The sequence below is a fragment of the Guillardia theta genome, assembly GCF_000315625.1.
Source record: "Guillardia theta CCMP2712 unplaced genomic scaffold GUITHscaffold_99, whole genome shotgun sequence".
NCBI lineage: Eukaryota > Cryptophyceae > Pyrenomonadales > Geminigeraceae > Guillardia > Guillardia theta.
The window spans coordinates 62,902-83,637 of NW_005434575.1; the positions used below are offsets into that span (position 1 = coordinate 62,902).

A 20,736-nucleotide genomic window follows, 5' to 3' on the forward strand; every position below is an offset into this window, starting at 1 on the left:
TTTCCCTCCCTCCCTCCCTCCCTCCCTCCCTCCCTCCCTCCCTCCCTCCCTCCCTCCCTCCCTCCCTCCCTCCCTCCCTCCCTCCCTCCCTCCCTCCCTCCCTCCCTCCCTCCCTCCCTCCCTCCCTCCCTCCCTTCTCCTGCAACTTGTTCTGATCCCTCTGGATTCACCAGGTCAACGTACAGGACGTGAGTGAGGAGGTGAAGAGGTCAGGAGAGCAGCAGTGCATGTTGGCGCGACTGAAAACTTGACAGCAACGGGCAAGAGAAGGAGGGGGAGGAGGTCGCGGCAAGTGAGAGCAAGAAAGGTGATGCTGCTGCTGCTGGCGCTCCTCTCGTAACGTGACGTGTCAGAGGACGGCCTGCCCAACGTTGACATGTCGGCGCAAGAGGAGAGCAAGGAAGGCAGCACTGAAGCTGCTAACGGAGAGAAGGGAGGAAGAGGAGGGGTGAGCAACTCCCAGAGCGATCGCTGTTGCTGACTCAAGCTGCAGAGAAATGGAGGCGGAAGGGGAAGGGGTAGGGGTAGGGGAAGGGGAGGAGGAGGAGGAGGTGGTGGTGGTGGTGGTGAGGGAGGAAGAGGCGGAGGACAAGGGGGACGAGGTCCACGGGGGGAAGGAGAAGGTCAACGCAAAGGCAACGAGAGAGGAAGAGGGAAGAGGGGAAAATGAAGAGAGAGAGCGAGGAAGGAATCAACGATGAGGATTCAAGTCAATTTATTGAACTACATGTCGCTCACGTGCTATCTACATTAATTCACAAGCAAGAGGACAAACGTGCTGGATGTCTTCCTGCCTTGTCCTGTCACTTCAACGCCTCATCTTCTCATCTGTTTCTGCATGAAAGCAATCTTCTCTTCTGCCCGCGCAAGCTTCGCTCGTGACTCCAGCAGCATGTTTCTCAACGCTGCGTCCAGGGCGCTGGGAGCACGAGGAAGGAGGCGGTCCGCTGCATGCTGGTCGTCTTGCAGGAGGGGTCGGGACAAGTTGACCACTTGCTGTGCGGAAGGGCGTCGGGCCGGGTCAGGGTCCATCATGCTCTCCACTAACTCGCGCAGGTCAGGCGGAAGCTGGTGAGAATGAGCAAGAGATCCTCTCCTTACGTCTGTGAACTCACTCCCAGACTCCTGCGACCCTCGTCATCCCCACGCCCTCATTGCAACCCTCTTCTCCCCTTCGTCGTCCTCTCTACTCTCCTCCTTCCCTCCTCCTCCTCCTCCTCCTCTTTCCTCTTCCTCTCCGTGCCCCTCCTTCCCGTGGCTCCCTTACCGGCAGTCTGCTGACGCATGCAAGCTCGTAGATGGAGGCTCCAAGCGAGAACACGTCGCACTTATTCAAATTGACCGGAGAGGAGACGTCGAGAAGCTCTGGCGCTACGTACCTCCGATCTCCCAGCTCCAAGAGCTCAACCTCCTGCCTGCTCGCCATCCTGTCAGGCTCTACCACCTTGACATGCCCAAAGTCTCCGATCTTGATCCTGCCGGACAAGGAGAGGTAAAGGTTAGCCGGCTTCATGTCCAGATGCGCCATCCCTACAAGCATGCATCAGCGTATTGCTCCTCCTACCGAAGCAGCACCATGCTCGTGGAGGTACGCGAGCCCTGACGCTGCCTGGTAGAGAGCCGTCGCCAGTCGCTGAAAGGGAAGTTGCCCTCCTTCTCCCACCCACTCGTCGTGTAGAGTTTTCAGGCAGAGCTCTGTCTGGATGTAGATGACGTCTTGCTCCTCCCACGCGTTGTAGTAGCGGAGAGCGAAGGGATTGTCCCCTTGCGATGAAAGTGCGTAGATCTCCTAGCCGAGCAGAGCGCATGAGAGAAGCAGCAGCAGAGGCAGGCAGGCAGGCAGGCAGGCAGGCAGGCAGGCAGGCAGGCAGGCAGGAGGAGAAGGCAAGGGAAGGACAAGGAAGAGAGATTGATTGAGACGACAGAACAGCAGTCTAGCAACGCAAGGATGAGCCCCCCACACCTGCAGCACCCGTTCCCTGTCCTTCCTTCCACTGCACATCTTGTTTAAGACCTTGACAGCATACGGCCAGAGATCCATCTTCCTCACACACTTGTACACCTTCCCGTGTTCTCCCTGACCCAGTTCTTGGATGTTGATGAAATCCTACGGGCAATGATCAACCGGCGCAGCTAGGATGGGCCTGTCTGAATCATACCTGCCAAAAGGATGTATGATGAGTGAGGTGCCTCGACATTCTTGCTACTCCAGCGGATCCTTTAGGCAGACCCTGACATCTGCTTCAGCGCCTGGTAGCTCACAGAAACTAGTCTCCACCACCTTGATAGGACTCGCAGGGCTGACAGCAAACTCATTCACTCTCTCCTCGCGCTCGTTCCCTGAGCGGCTTTTGAGAAAGTCAGAAGGTCGAAACTGACGGAGGGGGGAGCTGAAGCTGTGCTCCTGCTGCCAGGACACATGCGGCCGATCGCCCTCGGCCTTGGCTTCGCTCTCTTCTCCTTGGTCCCCTCGTGACGAGCTCCCGAGCTCACTCGACGAAGTTTCTGATGGGGCTCGAAAGCCCGGGCTGCTGCTGTCGTCACTGCGGGCTCTTCTTGCTGCCCATCCTGTCTTGACTGGCGTTGGGGTGGGCGGGACCTTGTGGTCGTGAGAAATGCAGGTTGACTCGTATACGAGGAGGAGGAGGAGGAGGAGGAGGGGCAGCAGAGCTCGGGTGCTCCTCATAGCAAGCCGAGGCCTGATGCGAGCTAGAAGCATCTCAGATGCAGACTTGCTCTCAACCGCCTCTCCAACCTCCTCCTCGCCATCCTGTCCTTCCTTCCTCTTCAACTGACCACAAGCCGCTGGTCCTCCCGCCCATCTGCCGGCGGCACTGAGGGCCCCGGCCGGGCCCGGCCGGGGCCCTCAGTGCCAGGGGCACTAGTTTTTCAACTATTGCTAGTTGCAAGTCTTTACAACAGAGTCTACTTGTCTATTAGTGTTTTAAAACACGTCAACCCGTGTTGTAAACCCGCGCTTGTTTGGAACGTGGCAGTAACGTGACTGTATCAGAAATTAACGTGACTGTCATCGAGAGGGTCCCGTGACTTTCGACGGAGCCTGGTATAAGCCGGTCACCGGGTCAAGGAGTGGGGACATGATATCCGACATACCCCACCCCCTAATTTCAGCCTAAAACATCATGAATCGGTAGGTACTCTCATGTTTCACTCCCCCAACTTTCTTTTTGATTTGTCCCGTCTGGCCCTCTGCAGCACAGCATTTGTCGCATGCAGCTGCTTGCTGCTGTTATGCACGGATGACTCCCTTTCTTGACATCATGACCATCCTCGTGCCTGCTGACCTACTTGATGAGAATGCTGTCAGTTGACTCCTGATGGTTGATTCGGTAGTCCCTCAGCGTTGTCTGTTGTCTGCGCGTGATCTTCAATTCCATGGGCTCAGCCTGCAGTGTTCACTATGTACCCGTCACTTTTTTTTATGTTGGTATATCTTTGCAATGCGTGATGTGACATCTGACATCATTACGCAGTCTCCAAACATTTTCATGCAATTCTAACCACATTGACTCTCTAGGCAACCAATTTGTTTGCAAATATGATCCAATGAATCAAGTGAAACGAACATACTGAGAAGATCTTGTGATGTATTGTCGTCCCAAGAATTCGAGGGATCACACCTGAAGGTACTTTACATCATTTGCTGTTTCCTATCCTCTACACATTGGACAGCCGAAATACGATTGTTACGTGGTTTGAACAGCAAGTGGTCCACGAGGGGTGTTAATTGCATGTGTAATGCTCTAGGCCCTCTCCCACCTGTCGTATCACACCTCCCATGCTTGCGCCTAAGGTCGCCCATGTCTTCCCCCGCCGAGGTCAAGGCCCCGCTCAGCGCAACAGGAAGCCCCTCACCTTCGACATCAACAAGATCTCAGGCCTCTTCCACATGCGCCAGACCGACGCTGCGGACTTCCTTGGCATCTCTCTCACCACCCTCAAGACGGTGTGCAAGCAGCTCGGGGTGACCCGATGGCCTCACGCCAGGTCCAAGCAGGACGCGAACCAGCCCTACACGGTCGGGTACGTGTGGAACAGCGGGAGCGACATGGAGCTGTACAAGGAGCTGTGCCCGCGGGCGTTCGGGAGCGGGACGCCGCCGACGCTGACCGACAGCCCTCTCAGGACCGACCAGCATCAGGCGGCACAGGGTGTGCGAGGCGATAGAGGGGGGGTGGAGAGCGGAGGAGCGAACGAGGAGGACGAGGCGGTAGACGAAGTGGTGATCGACGGCGTGGTCATCCGGGTCAGGGTCAACGAGGAGGAGTTAGCCTGGGAAGACGACGAGGAAGAGCTACTCGCCATGCACACGGAGCAGCCGGCAGAGCAGGGCGGGGAACCGAGTGCGGGATCAGCGGGGGGAGCTTGGTCGAGGAGGTTGCCAGCTATCAGTACGAGTCGCCGCCACGAGGCGAGCAACGAGCCCGTCAAAAGGAGGGAGGCACAGGCTCAGAGTGCGACGGGAGAAGGAAAGAGGGGAGGAGCCTGGAGGCAGCACGAGGAGATGTACAAGGAGGTGATCGAGCACTTGGAGGGGAGGAGCCTGAAGGACACGTACTGGAGAGGGGCTCCTCCACGGCTTGTGGGCTTCAACTCAGATGCGATACTGCCGGTATCACCAACGTTGCAGGTGGGGCAGCTGCCGGGAGGGAGTCACGGAGACGAGGCCGCTTGTTGCAAGTGCCCTCAAGGGTTACTGGGTTCCAGATTTCTGTAGGCCTTAGTAGCGAGTCAGAATTGGAAGGTTTGTTGGTCAGGGTTTGGGTTGGGTTGCCTATTTTTGGTATATTTACATCATCGTACAGTATCAGATTCTACAGCAGTTGATCATGTTGGATTCGTTTAGGATGTACGTTCAAAAGCTCTCAATATTTCTCATCCCTGTGCTTTTGTGAAATATTTTTTGTTATCTACTATGTATCGTATGGGCATTCTCGCAGGTTGGGATGTGACCAAAGTTCTTTGCTGCTTTGGTGTATCTCTGTTTCGTTCGCTTCGTCAGCAATGTTGTAATTTATTCGTCTGTTTTCTTCAATTTTATCTTCAATCTGTTTTTTTTGGCCATATTGCTGCTTATGAGACCAGCATCATTTATGCTCGATTGTTGAGAGTCGCTAAATATTTAGTTGCTTTGCACAGTCTTTGAATTTTTACACATCTCTTGTTTTTCTTGCAACTTTAATATTGCGATGTGCTTCTCTTTGTTTTCGGTGTTGTTTGTGTTTTTCCCCCGCCCTAATGCTGTTGAGATGTGGTTTCCTTTTTGCTTTCAACTAACATCATCGTAAAACATTTCGAAATATCTGGTTTGTCATCTCTTTTCAATCATCGCCCTGCCTCCCCCTCTCGTTTTTCCTTTCTTGTTTCTCTCTTGTTGCGCCGCCATTTCTGTCACTCGGCTTAACTCTCGACTGTTTTTTATAGTACTCATTATAGATTAAAAGTGTAATTGTCATCACATCGGGTCCTAATTCTGAGTCGAAAAGAGTTCTTTTCATGCTCGAGTTAAGAGAGCCAGCCAGTCGAACCCTATCCCACTCAACCTGAGAGGCAGTCAAATGACCCCTCCACCCCTCTTTTCCCATCAGAAACATGTAAACATGAGGGGTGTTTGTACATGTAGGGCAGACCCACCCCCATCCAACGTCCTCCGCACGTCCTCGGCGGTCCAATTTCCCCTGCCGTGTTTGTCCCTACCACGATACCGACCACGTCGCATCAAACCATACCCGATTCCTCCCCGCTCCCTCCCTCCCTCCCTTCCCTCCAGCTGCCACAATGATCGATGCCCTCTGTCTCATCGCTTTATGCTTGCTTTCTGTTCCTTGCATTTCGCATTGCCTTCATTCAAATGAGTACGCTTTTAACTTGGTAGTCCTGAATCACAAAGTTGTGCGTGCATGTTCAAAGCAATGCAGACCTCAAGTCAAAAGGAAAGTGAGATATCTTTTCTCTATAATCGTGGAATAAGAATACAACTCTCATAAGTTTATATATGCCTAAACGTTGTAGCTGATAAAGGTGTATCATATAGTGTATTAATTATAGTCAAACTGCAAGCACATGGGGCAAGGTTCACATTTTGAGAACAAATCAGATTCTAGTATGTCTTCATAAGGTGAATTTGTTTATCACCAATCAACTTCAATTTTTAGCTCCGCATGCAATGCCTCCATCCCACTTGCCCATGCTATCACCATGACGGTCAGTGTCCTAGCAGGACCGAGAAGAAGACAACTGCCTCAAGAGTGAACCCAGAACCAGGTGATATTTGAATCAGAATAACGTCAACATTGCTTATCACAGCACCATCCTATCATAATGCTCTAGGCCCTCTCCCACCTGTCGTATCACACCTCCCATGCTTGCGCCTAAGGTCGCCCATGTCTTCCCCCGCCGAGGTCAAGGCCCCGCTCAGCGCAACAGGAAGCCCCTCACCTTCGACATCAACAAGATCTCAGGCCTCTTCCACATGCGCCAGACCGACGCTGCGGACTTCCTTGGCATCTCTCTCACCACCCTCAAGACGGTGTGCAAGCAGCTCGGGGTGACCCGATGGCCTCACGCCAGGTCCAAGCAGGACGCGAACCAGCCCTACACGGTCGGGTACGTGTGGAACAGCGGGAGCGACATGGAGCTGTACAAGGAGCTGTGCCCGCGGGCGTTCGGGAGCGGGACGCCGCCGACGCTGACCGACAGCCCTCTCAGGACCGACCAGCATCAGGCGGCACAGGGTGTGCGAGGCGATAGAGGGGGGGTGGAGAGCGGAGGAGCGAACGAGGAGGACGAGGCGGTAGACGAAGTGGTGATCGACGGCGTGGTCATCCGGGTCAGGGTCAACGAGGAGGAGTTAGCCTGGGAAGACGACGAGGAAGAGCTACTCGCCATGCACACGGAGCAGCCGGCAGAGCAGGGCGGGGAACCGAGTGCGGGATCAGCGGGGGGAGCTTGGTCGAGGAGGTTGCCAGCTATCAGTACGAGTCGCCGCCACGAGGCGAGCAACGAGCCCGTCAAAAGGAGGGAGGCACAGGCTCAGAGTGCGACGGGAGAAGGAAAGAGGGGAGGAGCCTGGAGGCAGCACGAGGAGATGTACAAGGAGGTGATCGAGCACTTGGAGGGGAGGAGCCTGAAGGACACGTACTGGAGAGGGGCTCCTCCACGGCTTGTGGGCTTCAACTCAGATGCGATACTGCCGGTATCACCAACGTTGCAGGTGGGGCAGCTGCCGGGAGGGAGTCACGGAGACGAGGCCGCTTGTGGGGAGTTGCTCTGACGATGAGTGCTGGTTTGGTAGCTGTCAGACTTCGTCCACATAAGAGGCCGGGTTACGACGGTCCGATCAGAGGCTACTGAGAGCGTTGCTTGGCCGAGCGGCAACGTTGAACCGGTGCATGGCGGTGCGCGGCGTGCTATGATAGCCTTCGGCTTCATTTGGAGTGACGGACCATTCAACTTCGGAATCAGGGCCACTTGCCCCCGGGCCCGGGCCGGGCCGGCTTTTGTCGGTTCAACGATTCTTGGTCTCCTAGAGTACCGACGGATATATCGCTGATGGATGGCACCATCATGGTAGGCTACTGAGTGCTCAGCCCGGTGACCCGGGCCCTCCGGGCCGTTCACGGCACACGCAGTGCGTGCCACAGGCTCACTGAGTCAGATCATCGGATGCCACGGCGGTGGCACCGGGTAACTTAGTAAGGAGCTTGAACTTCCGAAAGAGATCGGACTCAGACGGTGCGGCCGCTCAACTTTCAAGTTTCAGTTGAAGAATGGGTGCCATGGCACCAGCCCCGGCGAGCGGCGAGGCAGCCTCGGACAGGAGACTTAAGCGTAACCAATCATGAATACCAAATGCTTGTAACTTGATCTGTTCATGTCAATTGAAGTCAAAATCGTCACGGACCCGGCAGCGCCGCGTGTCTGGCAACGGCGTGGCACGCCGAACACGCCGAGACGGCCCGGCCCCGCGGTCCACTAGTCCGTCAAGGCGCCGCGGGGACTCCGAGGCCGGGCCCGGAACTCTCACTGTCCGCCGGACCGTTCGGAGGCTCCCGGCGGGACCCGGCGGCGGCAGCCGCACTGCCGCAATGCCCGCCGGGCGCCCGGGCCTCGCCGCCAATCATATATTGGAAAAGAACTTGATCAGCTAATAGAGTTTGTGTTTGAAAATGGCTGACGTGTGCCGAACCAAGAATGCCGAAGGGGGGAGAGGGCAGGAGGAAGGAGAGAGAGAAGCAGAGCAGATATTTCGAGAGAAGAGATGATAGTGGTAGAGCAGAGTGGACAGTTTCAGAGGATACCATGCGGGTGGAAAGTGAGAAGGTCCTTGGTTGCTTTGCTAACCATTAGACTGCAGGTGAAGCTTTCGTCTGACTCTCTTTCTCGGTCAAATTGTTCTTGATGAGCGTCGATGCAAGTCGAAAGAGATGGTGATGGATGTTCGGCTTGTAGTTACATGCTGACAACTGACATTAGGCGTACTCTGCTGAACGTCCTTGGAGCAGGCGCAGCAGCTGTGGGTTCAGCTTATCTTATCTATAGGTTTTACAAGAGCTCAACACAAGAGAAGGTGTGCGCCATGCTTGCCTCTTCTGTTCTTTCGTCTGTCTTCTTCTGTTCGTTCGTCTGTCTCTGGTTCTTGTCAACTCATTTGACACACTCTTTACAGGAAACTGCCGAAGTTTCGACGGACCTTGCTCCTCTCCGAGATGCAGTTGGCTCGGCAGAAAGACAGCATGCAAACTCAGAGCAGGAGAAACCCAGCAGACCTGGAGGAGGAGCTGGAGGAGGAAGAGCGGGAACAGAGCCGGCTGGGCACGTACTCTCGACCCCGAAGCGAGATACCTGGCGAGATGCCGGAGTAGAACAGGCGGGTCAGTCGCCACAGGCAAACGGGCTCGTGCAGTCGATGCTGTCGCAGGAGACTCTCTTCACTCCGCTCAGACAGCGCGAGTCGTACTACACCAAGTTCCTGGCAGAGCGAGGAGAGAACCTGCCTGAGGACGAGCTGAATCGATACCGGCGGCAGTTCGGGCTCGTGAAGAAGATCTGCGAAGTGCTAGAGAAGGAGCCCTTCGACGTGAACAAGCTGCTGTACTTGATGCAGCTGCTGCAAGACAGCGGAGACCCTCCACCAGATGTCAACTCTCTCACAGCTGCACACTGAGAGTAGTGTGAAGATAAGGGCACAACCTTGCGGCTCATCACAACAAACTCGGTAAAGAGATTTCAAACTCTAGCGAGAGTCTCTGCATATCACCATAGGGTGCAGCGCTCTACTCCACGGTTCATGATCGAGCCAGCAGGGCAGTTGTAAGCCTTGGCGAAGCCCTCGGAGTCGCTCAATGTGCCGAGAACTCTCCACTTGCGAGGGGCATGCGCGTCGAAGAGCAGAGTGTTCTCAGCTTCCTTCCTCTCCACCCCACACCAAGTTTGCGCATAGGCAAGGAAGAACATGCGCTGCTCGAGGGTCGAGCGCGTGGATGTGCCTGAACTCGCCCAAGCTCGGTGAGCCATCTTGAGTCCACCAGCATCGGCGATGTCCTCTCCTAGCGTCAGCTCGCCGTTGACAGGCTTCCCGTTCATCGTGTAGGAGCCGTACTGCTTGCTGATACATCTTGCCCTCTCATTGAACGCGTCCACTGTCCCCTTGTTCCACCACTCGTGCCGTCTGCCTTGCCCGTCGTACTCCCTGCCCTGGTCGTCGAAGCCATGCGTCATCTCATGTCCTAGAACGGCCCCAAGACTGCCGTAGTTCCGCGCGTCGTCGTACTCGGCACTGAAGAACGGCTTGTCGATGACTGCCGCGGGGATGAACAAACCGTTGACCTTCTGACTGTAGTAGGCGTTCACGTCCGTTGCTCCAGCATAGTGCCACTCCCTGCGATCCACCTTCTCTCTCAACTTCTGGCGCGACTTCTCGACCCGGCAGACTTCGGTCTTCAAGTAGTTGTTGAAATATTCATCCTCAGACAGCCCTTCTAGCTTGCACCAGTGAGGCCAGTCACTAGGATAGCCGACCTCAAAGACCATTTGCTCCAGCTTTCCTTCAGCTTTCACTCGAGTATCTTCATCCATCCAAGATACCTGGTCCAAATCTCCCTTGAAGCTCTGCCTGATCTTGTCCAGCATGTTGAGAGCAGCGATTTTGTTTTCTTCGGGGAAGAACTTCTCGACATACAACTTGGAGACGTGGCCTGACATCGCGCCAGTCGTTGAGTGATAGCACTGGGTTCGGAAAAGACTCAGATCATATCCTGCACAATCATAGATGTACCTTCTTCCACCTCTCTGGTCGATTCTTGATTCCATAAAGATCCGTGAAGAGCGGTTTCAGAACCTCTGCAAAGCTCTCTGCTGGAAGGACAGGAGCGAAAGTCGAGACGATGGTGTACTTCAAGTACGATCTGAGAACAGCAGCATCATTCTCGTCAAACTTCTCGTCGATCGAGGACTCATCCGACGGTTTGTACTCCAACCCGGCTGTTCGATACAGCTCGCTGGACTTAACCATCAGAGGGAGCTGAGAATAGTTGGGATTCGGGTCGGTGAAGATAGAGTCCAGCTTCTCGAAGTACTTGTCATCCCTCATGATGAGCTGGGGTCCCCCTTCAAGGCCAACATCCGCCATGCCAATCCCTTGGAAGAAATCGTCCCAATGAAACAGGGGGACGAGGAGCTTGAGCTGCTCCCTCGTCAACCTCTTGCCCTTGGCTTTGCGAGCTGCTTCCTTGGGCATCACGTTCTCAGCGGTCCTTGTCTCCAACGCCAGGCAATTGAGAGCATCCATCTTGGCTTGCTCAGGCTCAACACCAGCGTTGATGAGCAGCTGCTCGATGACCTCCTTCTCCGTAGCTCTGTGCTCCTTCATCTCCTCGTCATTTGATAGGTAGTACGACTGATCTGGCAGCGTCATCCCCCCTGGAGAAAGGTAGAACGCACGTGTTTCTGGGTGCTGGCTGTCGGCGGTCACCGACCACCCAAAGAAAGCGCCGTTGTTGTGGTTGCCGAGGTAGACCAGGAGGTTCGTGAGAGACTTCATGTCCTTCACCTCGTCGATCCTCTTGAGCCAGGGCTGTAGAGGCTTGTTCCCCAGCTTGTTGATAGCATCTTCATTCATGCAGCTGCGATAGTAGGTGCCCACAACGCCGGAGTCAGCCTCCACTGCATTTCTCATCTCGTTCTCGATCCGTTGGGCAGGAACGTCCCAGCTCTTCAACCATGATGTCTTGTCATCTGGTATCGAAGCCTTCTCATCCCATTTCCCTGTCAACACACATGCTCAGTCATAACATCGTCAGCTCGCAGGTTCAAACCGCAGGCAAAGCTGTAGAAATCGTTGCAGGGGTCGATGGCGGGATCAACTGCTGACAACATCTCTCTGGGGAGCATTTCCTGGGCAAGGAGGATGAGGAGAGAGCGACATGCGAGAGGCGTCATACTATCCATGACAAGTCGTGGGTGCCATCCTGCGATACGAGGTAGGTCTTGAGACCCTCGCTGTAATGAGCAGCAATCAAGGCAACCTAATTAGACAGCCGTCGGTCATATATGTTCACACGACATGCACTTGCTCACTATCAAGATGGATGCAGAGGCTGAAGCGATGGCTACCAGCTTTGCTGGCGATCGCCTCGGACTCGCTCGGAGCAGCGGTGCTGTTTCTTGCATCATGGCCACTGAGCACGATCAAGGAGAACAAGGCTCCCTAAGTGACTTCAAAGACGAGCAGGAGCAGGAGCAGGAGCAGGAGCAGGAGCAGGAGCAGGAGGGAGGAGGGAGGAGGGAGGAGAAGCAGGAGGTCTGTCGACTGACGTAACTGGACGCTACGCAACCATCGCGCCACTTCAGCAAACTTTGTAAAAGAGTACCCCTACCCCCTTGAATAGGCTACATCTGCAACCCCCCGCCTAGTACATCTGCAACCCCCACCCAGGAAAATTTTACCATAGAGCTGACGTGAAGGAGCAGCAGGAGCAGCAGGAGCAGCAGCAGCAGCAGCAGCAGCAGCAGCAGCAGCAGCAGCAGCAGCAGCAGCAGCAGCAGCAGCAGCAGCAGCAGCAGCAGCAGCAGCAGCAGCAGTGCTTCGTCTTCGTTCCACATCACCATCTTCATCATCGCTGAGGTTCGGAGCAAGGCGTTGAAGAAACCAGAGCAGGAGGTGGGTACAGTTGATAACATGTGAGAGGGTAGACATTATAGAAGAGCTGAGCGAGTCACCGGATGCTGAAGACATGATTGGTATTGGAAGCATCAGTGATGATGATGTGCGGCAAGAGACGCTCTCCTCATCACCTGTTGTTTGTGCTGTCGATCTTGTTTCTCTGCGAGATCAGATGTCAACCTCCCCATCAACTCTTGGGCGTCGAGCCAGACGCACCGCCCTCCCTGCTAAAGAAAGCCTACAGGAAGAAGGTGAAGCATCTCCTCCTCCTCCACCCCCTCCTCCTCCTCCTCCTCCTCCTCCTCCTCCTCCTCCTCCTCCCCCTCCTCCTCCTCCTCCTCCTTTTCCTCCTCCTCCTCCTCCTCCTTTTCCTCCTCCTCCTCCTCCTCCTCTTCCTCCTCCTCCTCCTCCTCTTCCTCCTCCTCCTCGTTCTTCTTCTCCCTTCCTCATCTTCCATGTTTCCGCAGTGCCTCGAGCTTCATCCCGATAAGCATAAGTCACCGGAGAAGAAGGCCTGGGCGGCGGAGAAGTTCATTGCGCTGAGCAAGGCGTATGAGGCCCTCCTGTCCGACTCCCTCCGCCGGCAGAAAGCGCCGACGCGAGAGAAAGGAGATCAACGTCACAGGGGGGGAAGACAGGAGGAGAGAGAAGCTCGGGCACGGAGAGAAAGAGAGGAGCGCCTGAAGCGAGAGCGATCGCGAAGAACTCGGTCTGGTCCTGCTCTGCTCCAGCTGTTGTGACTAACTCATCGCTTGCTCAGAGACGAGGCTCGGGACGACAGTTGGACGAGCCGGCAATCATCACAGTATCGGCAAGCAGAGCGAGAGAGAACGGAGAGAATGAGCCGCGAGAAGAAGGTGCGAGGGAGTCCAACAGCGTCTGCTTGCTCATGAGCTTGTGATTGCAGGAGCATCTGATGCGAGAGCGATCAGAGCACATGCGAAGAGAGCAGGAGAAGCGCTCAAAACGAAGTGAAATGAACAACCGAGCCAGCCAGCGAGCAAGAGAGCAAGCAAGGGAGCGCGAGGCAAACTATGCATGGTATGACGTTGAAGCTGATACAGCGAGGTGAATGTTTGGAATCACCAGGAATGGAGAGCTTTACCACAGTGAAAGAGACAAGAAGACAGTGAAAGATCTCCTAGTGAACATGACAAACACTTCTTTGATCTCCTACACCATGACCGGTGAGTTCAGCCCCTTGATTTCGCCCTGTGATAGCTGCGAGCAGTTCAAAGATCCTTCGTGGGACTTGCTCACAACTCGACGCATCTCTTCGTGGTGGAAGTTGCGGACATCGAGCGGATTCGTTTCTCTTCGATGACAATTCCTCTCAAAGAGATGTCGTCAGTGATCTCAGGTGAACATGCTCGTCGCTCGACTTGTGTGCTCACCATCAAACTGAAGGCGAAGGAGGTCGATACCTCAAGATCAAGACAGGAGGCAGCAGCGAACAACTTTCATTCCTCAACATTGCCGTCCAAGACTACAACATTGAGGTGCCGCCCGTGCTGGGGCCCTCCTGCAGCATGTGACGGTCGTGCTCCCGCAGGAACTCTCGAGGTTCATGGCGAGCCTGGAGAAGCACAGCATGGCGTGTAGAGAATCGACTCCAGGGAGTGAGGATGGGAACCCTCAACAAGCGTCGCAGAAGCAGGCAGAGGAGCAGGAGCGGGAGTCTTCGGCGAGCAGAGAGCCAGGAGAGGAGAAAGAGGAAGAGCAGCCGACTCTTGCGTTGGTGGACGATGGAACGAGGTCGTTGAATTTCGTTTCATTTTGAGCTGAGACTGGCTCTTGCTGCGTCCTCGCAGTGCGTTGAGCGACGCCTATGTCCGACTCTCCTCCATCGACCAACTCGAAGTCAGTCTTGTCTTTTCCTCCCCTCCTCTCACTCACGAGGTACAAGATCCTGGCGCTGACCGAGTCGCACATCCTTCATGTCTGGCTGCCCCTGCCGGACGAGCAGGGCGGTAGAGCTCAGGTCTTCCGCGCTCCTCTCCCCTACATCAAGAACGTCAGGAGGTGGCGCGACGAGAAGCGTCAGAGGCTCGACACTGACTCGCCCCCAGCACGTCGACAGGAGGACTGCTCGTGGAGATCCGAGGGGACTGGGAGCCGATCGAGCTGGAGGCCGTTCGCTATCCCATCGCGGAGGTGACGCTGAGGGGGAGAGGCGATGAGGATGACGAGGAAGGCAGCTCCGAGAGTTCTTCGAGTCCCTTCACCTCGCAGTTGAGAACTCAAGAAGTGCGATGAGTGGAGGATGCGATGAGAACCATCATGACACGTTGGCAGACTCGAGGAAGAAGTTGCCGTACGTGGGAGATGTTCCTCGACCGCAACAACCCACTCTCCCTGTCGAGAACTTTGACAGTTCACCTGAAGCTGGACGGCGCGATGTTCCTTCTCAGAATGAGATGAAGAGCGAGGACAGTGGCGATGGTGACAGTAAGGAAGATGTCAGCAACGAGAGGTCAAACTCGGAAAGTTCGGTTCCTCCGGAGGAGATCATGAATCAAACGACATCAGAGGAGAAGACGGAAGAAGAGAGTCGTGAAGTCCTCGGGAACGAGACTGAGGAATGCAAGTTTGAGGATGAGACGGGCATGGCTGATGAGGAGGTGATGTCTTTCAGTTCAAAGGATGGATCAACTCAGGTACAGCGTCCAATGTCAACCTCCTTCTCTCATGCTGCCTCCTGCAGGTAGTCCTCAGCTCCTGGCACTTGAAGGCTGTCAAGGTACGAGTGATCTGCTGTCTGCTGCTCTCGGATGTTCAGAATATCATCAGGATGGACGAAGGTCGACGATAAGAGGAAGGCTGGAGGAAGCAAGGGTGAGTGAGTTGTCAAGTTTTGGAGCTTCCCTCCCCCCCCCTCCCTCCCCCCCTCGTCTTCTTCCTTATCTCTCTCTTCCCTCCCAGGTGACTCGCAACTTCGAGGGAGACTTGTGGATCGAATTCCAGGTGCTACCTGCCTGTCCCCACCACATTCGTCCTTTGTTCTGAAACTTCGATGCCTCGTAGGAATCTCCTACTATTCATTTCAACTTTCTCTCGTTCAATTCCGCCGATCTGTCGAAACTTTTCGAACTCCTGTACCTCAAGTGCGTCTCATCGGGACGATCGCCGACCTTCACCTCCCGCCACGTCACCTTCACCATCGGCAACGATCGGGGGGTCGACGCAGAGGAGGCCAGACATCACGAGGATTCGCAGCAGTTTGCGGCTGGTCAGGACGAGCTGGGCAGTGAGGGCGGCGAGCAGGCTGACGAGGTCGGGTCGCTGAACTGGAGGCTGCACATCCTGGAGTCCGAGCTCAACATCGGATCAGGTGCGGCACCTCTTGCTCCCTTGTCGGACCTCACCCACTGCTTGTTGACTGCAGAGGATGGGGAGGACGAGCTTGTAGCTCCGCACTCAGATGGGGAGGGGATGGAACCAGCAGGGCATGCCAACCACTCAGCCTCCGAGGCTCAGTCCCGGCACTCGGATGAGCAAGCTGGCGGCGACTCGGAAGTTCCTCCTCCTCCTCCTGTATGACTCAGTGACTGTACGGGCATGCCTCAGTGCCGTCGAGGCAGCCCGGGCCCGGGTTGACGGGAGTCGGGATTGGCTGCTGAGTCGTTCGAGGCGGCCCAGCCGGGCACTGCAACTTTAATTCTTTCCTCGACCTAACGGGGGATCAGCATTAGAGCGGAAGGAGGCCTTCATTACTGTCATGAGCTCGTTCTTGAACTCTAATTTCGTCTCCTCGTCTTCGCTCTGGGTCGACAGGATGCTGACAAGTTCGTTCCTGTCCGAGTAATAGCTCATCAGCTCGCTGCCGTGCTGTCTTATTCTCATATTTGATTTGAGCAACTTCCCTGAAGCCAGGGAAGTTGCACGCTGCAGCTGCAGACCCCGAAGCCGCGTCGGAGAATCTCCTTGCCTGGCGGAGATGCCGAGGCTGTGCGAGGATGCTGGAAGTTGAGAGCGAGATCATGGCGTGTTCGTATGTTCTACGAAGAGGAAGCAGGCAGGGGTGGAGAAGGACGATGGCAGCAGAGCCGTGGGTAGCATGTCATGGCAGAGGGTCGTTGAAGTTGAAGGGCGTCTCACACGAGACGCCCTTCAATCGTGCCATGGGATATTAGAAGTCACCTTCACCACCCCTCATGTTCGATTATATGGGACCCCACCTCACTTGAATCCACCGCCCTCCTGTGCGAACTAGGAATCGTCCGACTCGAAGCGGAAGGAGGGAGGGGAAAGCGACGGGACGGAGACGCTGACGGGAGGGAGAGGACGAGAGGTGGAAGGTAACCGAACGGAGTCCACCATGGAGGTTGCAGGACAGGTAGAACGTCGCAGCAGAGACAGAGAGTGATAATGGAGAAAACCTCGTGAGAGAAAGTCAGGATGAGCGACTGTGACACTGGAACACCTTGATAGGCGACATCTGGGCTTGAGACGTCTGATTGAAAAGGAGAAGAGGGAGAGGAAGGGACGAGCCCTTTGACGAGAAGAAAGATGTTGCTAGCATCATGAATCACCAGATGAAGTTTGACATAGGCATGAGATGTACCAGGTTTGTTCAAGCTGAATTCCTCAGCATGAGCGTGCTGTAATGCAGCAAAGGCACGGAAGTACATCACGTTGACAAGAATCATTCGTCTTCGTGCAAGAGTAAGACTAAGGAGGAAGATAGATGGTGGGACCAAGGAGACGAAAGAGCTGCGAAATATCACTATCCTCCTGCATACTCACGACTATCTTTGTAGATTGAAAATTGAGATCAAACTTGACGGATGACAGATCTCGCATCGATTCTTGCTCGTCGACGAGCAGCAACAGATGAGAGTGACGAGTCTACATGGGATGAGCAGGCCCTTCTTTCGAGAGCAAGTGCCAGCAGAACGACGAAGGAATCGAAGCCTGAGTCAAGCTCGGTCAAAGAGAAGCTATCTCTCTTCAACAATAGCAGCAGCAGCGGCAGTTCAGAATCACCAGGAGGTAAGATCAGGACACGCAAACTTGTCAGTTGATTTCTCGTGCAGGCAGTCAGACGCATGAAGGAGGCAAGGGCTGCCCAACGGATTTGTCACGCCTGCCCAGAGAAGGTTGAAGGTGGACAGCTCGATCGTCAGCAATGAGCTCTTGGACATTCCTGATATCGATAGCCATGGTCGTGGAAGATCACTGAGAAATGCTGAAGGCATGCAGAAGGTGACGGGAGAATGCTTGATGCTGATGATGAAGAGGACGATGAGGATGAGGAAGAAAAAGTGCAAGAGCAGACGATCATGATGAAGAAAACAATGATTTAAAGGATAACAATAGAGTTAATGATGAATTTGACGATGACGATGACGGTGACGACGACCATGCTGATGATGATGATGATGATGATGATGATGATGATGATGATGATGATGATGATGATGATGATGTTGATTGTCATGATGATGATGATGATGATGATTGTCATGATGATGATGATGATTGTCATGATGATGATGATGATGATGATGATGATGATGATGATGATGATGTTGATTGTCATGATGATGATGATGATGATGATTGTCATGATGATGATGATGATTGTCATGATGATGATGATGATGATGATGATGATGATGACATTGTGGCTGCTTCGGCTGGTGATGGCGTTGTTGGTGGCTCAAGTGTGGCAGGTGATGGAGGCAAGGCGAGCGCACATTGAGCAGATGGAAGCTGTCTTCAAAGACAAGAAAGGTTTCGACGTCGAAGAAGCCGCCGACATAGCGCTGGCAAAGGGATCACACTTGGTGAGCTTCCTCAGTCTTGTCTGACTGAGTCACTGAGAGATTTCAGGTGAGAGAGATCGAGAGAAAGGGATTGTGATAGTTGAGATCTGCTCCTCTTACAACAGTATCGACTTATGTGGAATCAGCAGCAATGATATCCTGTTCACGTAATCGTGTATGTTCCATGTGAATTTTGAAATGAAAGATTGTTTTTTATGCATCATTGGGCTCGACATAAGTTGTTGACTTCAGCAAGTGCTTCATTGATCAAGAAAGTACATATCAGACTGCCAAGGGCTCGGATTTCTGCTGATTCCTGCAGAACGAAACTGTTGAACGTTTTGTGATGACATGCTCGTGAGATCCCACGGGTAGTCCATGTACTTTATGACGTCGGTTGAGCTCGGTCTCTCCCTCTTCTTTGCTGACTGGTCCATCTTCTTTCTCACCAGCTCTCTTGAATGCTTCAGGGTCTCATACGCCTCTTTCTGCCTCTCAACGCTTCTCCTCCTCTGTAGCAAGATATCTACTCGTTGACGGCCTGCAAACAAGTTACATCATGCCTGTTGGATCGTTCTCGGGACGAGCGACTCACTCTTCTCCTTCTGGAGCTCCGTAGACTGTCTTGACGGAGACCTCTCTCCCTCCTGCACACTCTCTGTTGTGTTGATGGTCGGCAACTGACCGATGGCTCTTATCGCGTTCGTCAAGTTCAGTGACAGGTTTCTGCTGATCCGGCTCCTTGACTTGGAGGCTGCAGGAATAGTTGGGGGTTGGCTGTTGATGCTCTTCATGACCTCTGCGCGTTCTCGTTGCACCTTGCGGTCATGCTTGCATTTTTCAAGGTAAGAACTGAGACGACATTTCAGTCAAGAAAGACTGGAGGATAACATCACCTTCTATACTCGCTCGCCGTCTCCATGACGTTCTGATGCACTTGTTTGCTGGTCTTGATTCTGTTTCTCACCTGCTGAAGCTCAACCTCCTTGAGGCTGACCACAACTGACGCCTCGAGCTTGCTCAGGTTGAACAGCTCCAGGTTGGAAGAGAAGATTCGAGACTGGGACGAGAAGATTCGAGACTGAGAAGAGGGATGGAACTTCATATCCGGCCTGCTGCGAATCAGCTTCTCTTCCTGCAGCTTGCCTGCAACAATCTTGTCCAACTTTGAAGAGATCACTAACGACTGCTTTGCCCTCTTCATGTCGCCCTTCAAGCTGCCACGTGTCATATCTAACGCTGTCATTCCCGTCAAGCCCATTTCTTCCCTCGCTATGCGAGGAGCAAGAGAGGGAGGGGGAGGAGAGACTTGCCCTTTCCTCACTCGCTGGCTTTCTACTGCTTTTTCTAACTCAACAAACTTCCTTCTACTCACAACACGATCGATCTTCCAAACATCACGAACATTCCTCAGCCTGTGACATCTCGCTCTGCTCAAGTGACCTCTATACACAGACTGAATGAGAGCAGCCATAAGATGCTGCTGGCAATCTGTCGCTTTCATCAACGTTATCGGATCTCTTTTCTGCGCAGACCAAGTCTTGATGAAAAGAAGAGTAGTTCTGATCCGAGCTTGGTTGTTCGATTTGAAGTGAAACTTCAAAACAGGAATTGAACCAAACAACCTTCGATTCGGAAACCGTAAGGCATGATCTTCTTCATCTTTCAAGCTCTCAGCTTCTGCTATGTCGATCTGGGTCCCTTGCGTCAGCAGACTCTTTAGACTTGCTTCATGTGGCAACCAGGATATTAGTCTGACTTGTAGACCCACCCAAGAGGGAAGAACTCTTCGACCATCTGACGAGGCGAGCTCTGGTTGTAAGACCTGAACATCTTCGTTCTCATCAAAAACAAATGAAATCTTTGATTCCGGAAGAAAGGAGACGCTTCTGTCATGAGACAACAACTTTGGCTTCAAGTTGTTTGAAATGCAATACAACGTAGTCGAAGTCCCGTTGTCTGTCAGAGCTTTTGCCAGACAAGCCAGAGCTTCAGTACGCAGACGAGTACAGGTCCATCTCCACCAGTGTTGAATGGATCTCGTGCTTCGAAGAAGAAGGACGGCTTTCTTCAAGCTTCTCTTCTTTGAGCGATACTCTAGCCATCTTCTCGCTGTCGCTTGAACGCAACAAGCAGCATGGACTCTCAACACACTTTCACCGAGAAGAAAGTGGACTGAACCAATCGATGATAGACTTGAGCTGTTGATGGTCCTGTTGAGATAAGTGACATAGTTGATGAAATGATTCCTGGACGCCTCATCTTTGAACTTCAGGACGACCAAGAAGCGATGAGAGATGTGTTGAGAACGAGAGCTTGGCAATACATCAAAGTGATGATGTTCGAAATGTTGAAGGAAAATGGTTCTTGTTTTGGTGTCAACATGCGTCAGTCTTCCCAAGCGGAATCGTCTCACTGGAAATCGCGCAAGGTGACTCGCCTCTTGCAGAGTTCTTGCTCTTCGACGCATTCTCAGCACAGCTCGAAACAACTCATTTCCTCCGCCACGTCGTTCACGTTGGAAGCTGAAAATGTTGGACAAGTACAAGATGGGTGAATCAGAGGAGCTCTGCATGCTTCCCCATTTGGCCGCTAACTGCTCAATCACATCAGCATACTTGGGATGAAAGAAAATGGTCAGGTTTGAGCTTCGGAGCAACAAGTCATCATCAGACAGGGGCAACTTTGCAAGCTTCTTGGCGATGTTCTGGTCATCCATTATCCCTCCGGAGAGCAAGCTGTGCACAAGACGCCGCAAGTAAGCAGACAAGAGCCATCGTTGAA

The 20,736-nt window shown here is 53.7% G+C and overlaps 9 protein-coding genes across 9 annotated transcripts in view; 6 read left to right on the forward strand and 3 right to left on the reverse strand.

Moving 5' to 3' along the window:
• The window catches only part of GUITHDRAFT_116685 (hypothetical protein), a gene marked incomplete at both ends in the record, with an annotated part of 3,359 nt that extends 2,878 nt beyond the window's left edge, over positions 1-481 (forward strand). Inside the window, 3 exons of the mRNA XM_005824032.1 lie at positions 174-208; positions 255-307; positions 354-481. Coding sequence (XP_005824089.1) covers positions 174-208; positions 255-307; positions 354-481 — 216 coding nt within the window. The remainder of the gene's footprint in view (positions 1-173; positions 209-254; positions 308-353) is intronic.
• Positions 482-816: 335 nt separating this feature from the next.
• Positions 817-2,107, reverse strand: GUITHDRAFT_78445 (hypothetical protein; the record flags this gene model as incomplete). The annotated part of the gene is made up of 4 exons (XM_005824033.1): positions 817-1,125; positions 1,268-1,530; positions 1,576-1,789; positions 1,964-2,107. Coding segments are annotated over 4 exons (930 nt in total), but the record flags the coding sequence as incomplete, so codon positions are not given.
• Positions 2,108-3,799: 1,692 nt separating this feature from the next.
• On the forward strand, positions 3,800-4,916 carry GUITHDRAFT_145221 (hypothetical protein; the record flags this gene model as incomplete). The annotated part of the gene is made up of 2 exons (XM_005824034.1): positions 3,800-4,651; positions 4,827-4,916. 2 exons carry the CDS (start codon positions 3,800-3,802, stop codon positions 4,914-4,916), a joined length of 942 nt encoding a protein of 313 aa, XP_005824091.1.
• Positions 4,917-6,382: 1,466 nt separating this feature from the next.
• On the forward strand, positions 6,383-7,573 carry GUITHDRAFT_145222 (hypothetical protein; the record flags this gene model as incomplete). Its single annotated transcript, XM_005824035.1, has 2 exons — positions 6,383-7,234; positions 7,316-7,573. 2 exons carry the CDS (start codon positions 6,383-6,385, stop codon positions 7,571-7,573), a joined length of 1,110 nt encoding a protein of 369 aa, XP_005824092.1.
• Positions 7,574-8,421: 848 nt separating this feature from the next.
• GUITHDRAFT_116689 (hypothetical protein) lies at positions 8,422-9,187 on the forward strand (the record flags this gene model as incomplete). Its single annotated transcript, XM_005824036.1, has 3 exons — positions 8,422-8,450; positions 8,497-8,590; positions 8,690-9,187. 3 exons carry the CDS (start codon positions 8,422-8,424, stop codon positions 9,185-9,187), a joined length of 621 nt encoding a protein of 206 aa, XP_005824093.1.
• A 15-nt stretch (positions 9,188-9,202) lies between these two features.
• Positions 9,203-11,860, reverse strand: GUITHDRAFT_165556 (hypothetical protein). Its single transcript, XM_005824037.1, has 5 exons — positions 11,599-11,860; positions 11,463-11,546; positions 11,337-11,415; positions 10,298-11,286; positions 9,203-10,248 (listed from the first exon to the last, which is right to left on the reverse strand). The coding sequence occupies exons 1-5, from the start codon at positions 11,692-11,694 to the stop codon at positions 9,277-9,279; spliced, it is 2,220 nt and encodes a 739-aa protein (XP_005824094.1). The 5' UTR covers positions 11,695-11,860; the 3' UTR covers positions 9,203-9,276.
• Positions 11,861-12,285: 425 nt separating this feature from the next.
• On the forward strand, positions 12,286-15,902 carry GUITHDRAFT_165557 (hypothetical protein; the record flags this gene model as incomplete). Its single annotated transcript, XM_005824038.1, has 17 exons — positions 12,286-12,435; positions 12,652-12,749; positions 12,945-13,041; positions 13,092-13,252; positions 13,274-13,371; positions 13,416-13,544; positions 13,592-13,683; positions 13,737-13,939; positions 13,996-14,044; positions 14,091-14,206; positions 14,254-14,338; positions 14,383-14,841; positions 14,889-14,924; positions 14,975-15,019; positions 15,107-15,148; positions 15,209-15,515; positions 15,570-15,902. The coding sequence occupies 17 exons, from the start codon at positions 12,286-12,288 to the stop codon at positions 15,722-15,724; spliced, it is 2,322 nt and encodes a 773-aa protein (XP_005824095.1). The 3' UTR covers positions 15,725-15,902.
• Positions 15,903-17,508: 1,606 nt separating this feature from the next.
• On the forward strand, positions 17,509-18,049 carry GUITHDRAFT_116693 (hypothetical protein; the record flags this gene model as incomplete). The annotated part of the gene is made up of 2 exons (XM_005824039.1): positions 17,509-17,973; positions 18,020-18,049. The coding sequence occupies 2 exons, from the start codon at positions 17,509-17,511 to the stop codon at positions 18,047-18,049; spliced, it is 495 nt and encodes a 164-aa protein (XP_005824096.1).
• A 147-nt stretch (positions 18,050-18,196) lies between these two features.
• Positions 18,197-19,023, reverse strand: GUITHDRAFT_155044 (hypothetical protein). Its single transcript, XM_005824040.1, has 3 exons — positions 18,849-19,023; positions 18,548-18,804; positions 18,197-18,493 (listed from the first exon to the last, which is right to left on the reverse strand). Exons 1-3 carry the CDS (start codon positions 18,872-18,874, stop codon positions 18,213-18,215), a joined length of 564 nt encoding a protein of 187 aa, XP_005824097.1. The 5' UTR covers positions 18,875-19,023; the 3' UTR covers positions 18,197-18,212.
• Positions 19,024-20,736: the final 1,713 nt, after the last annotated feature.

What these genes read in the sequence shown, in the direction of transcription:
- GUITHDRAFT_165556 (XM_005824037.1), bottom strand. Translation starts at nt 11,694, where the DNA reads ATGATGCAAGAAACAGCACCGCTGCTCCGAGCGAGTCCGAGGCGATCG. An exon ending in CCTCTGCATCCATCTTGATA is followed by an intron (nt 11,547 to 11,598) that starts GTGAGCAAGTGC and finishes CTGTCTAATTAG; the next exon opens with GTTGCCTTGATTGCTGCTCA. An exon ending in TTTCTACAGCTTTGCCTGCG is followed by an intron (nt 11,287 to 11,336) that starts GTTTGAACCTGC and finishes GTGTGTTGACAG; the next exon opens with GGAAATGGGATGAGAAGGCT.
- GUITHDRAFT_155044 (XM_005824040.1), bottom strand. Translation starts at nt 18,874, where the DNA reads ATGGAGACGGCGAGCGAGTATAGAAG. An exon ending in ACGGCGAGCGAGTATAGAAG is followed by an intron (nt 18,805 to 18,848) that starts GTGATGTTATCC and finishes ATGTCGTCTCAG; the next exon opens with TTCTTACCTTGAAAAATGCA. An exon ending in GGAGCTCCAGAAGGAGAAGA is followed by an intron (nt 18,494 to 18,547) that starts GTGAGTCGCTCG and finishes ACTTGTTTGCAG; the next exon opens with GCCGTCAACGAGTAGATATC.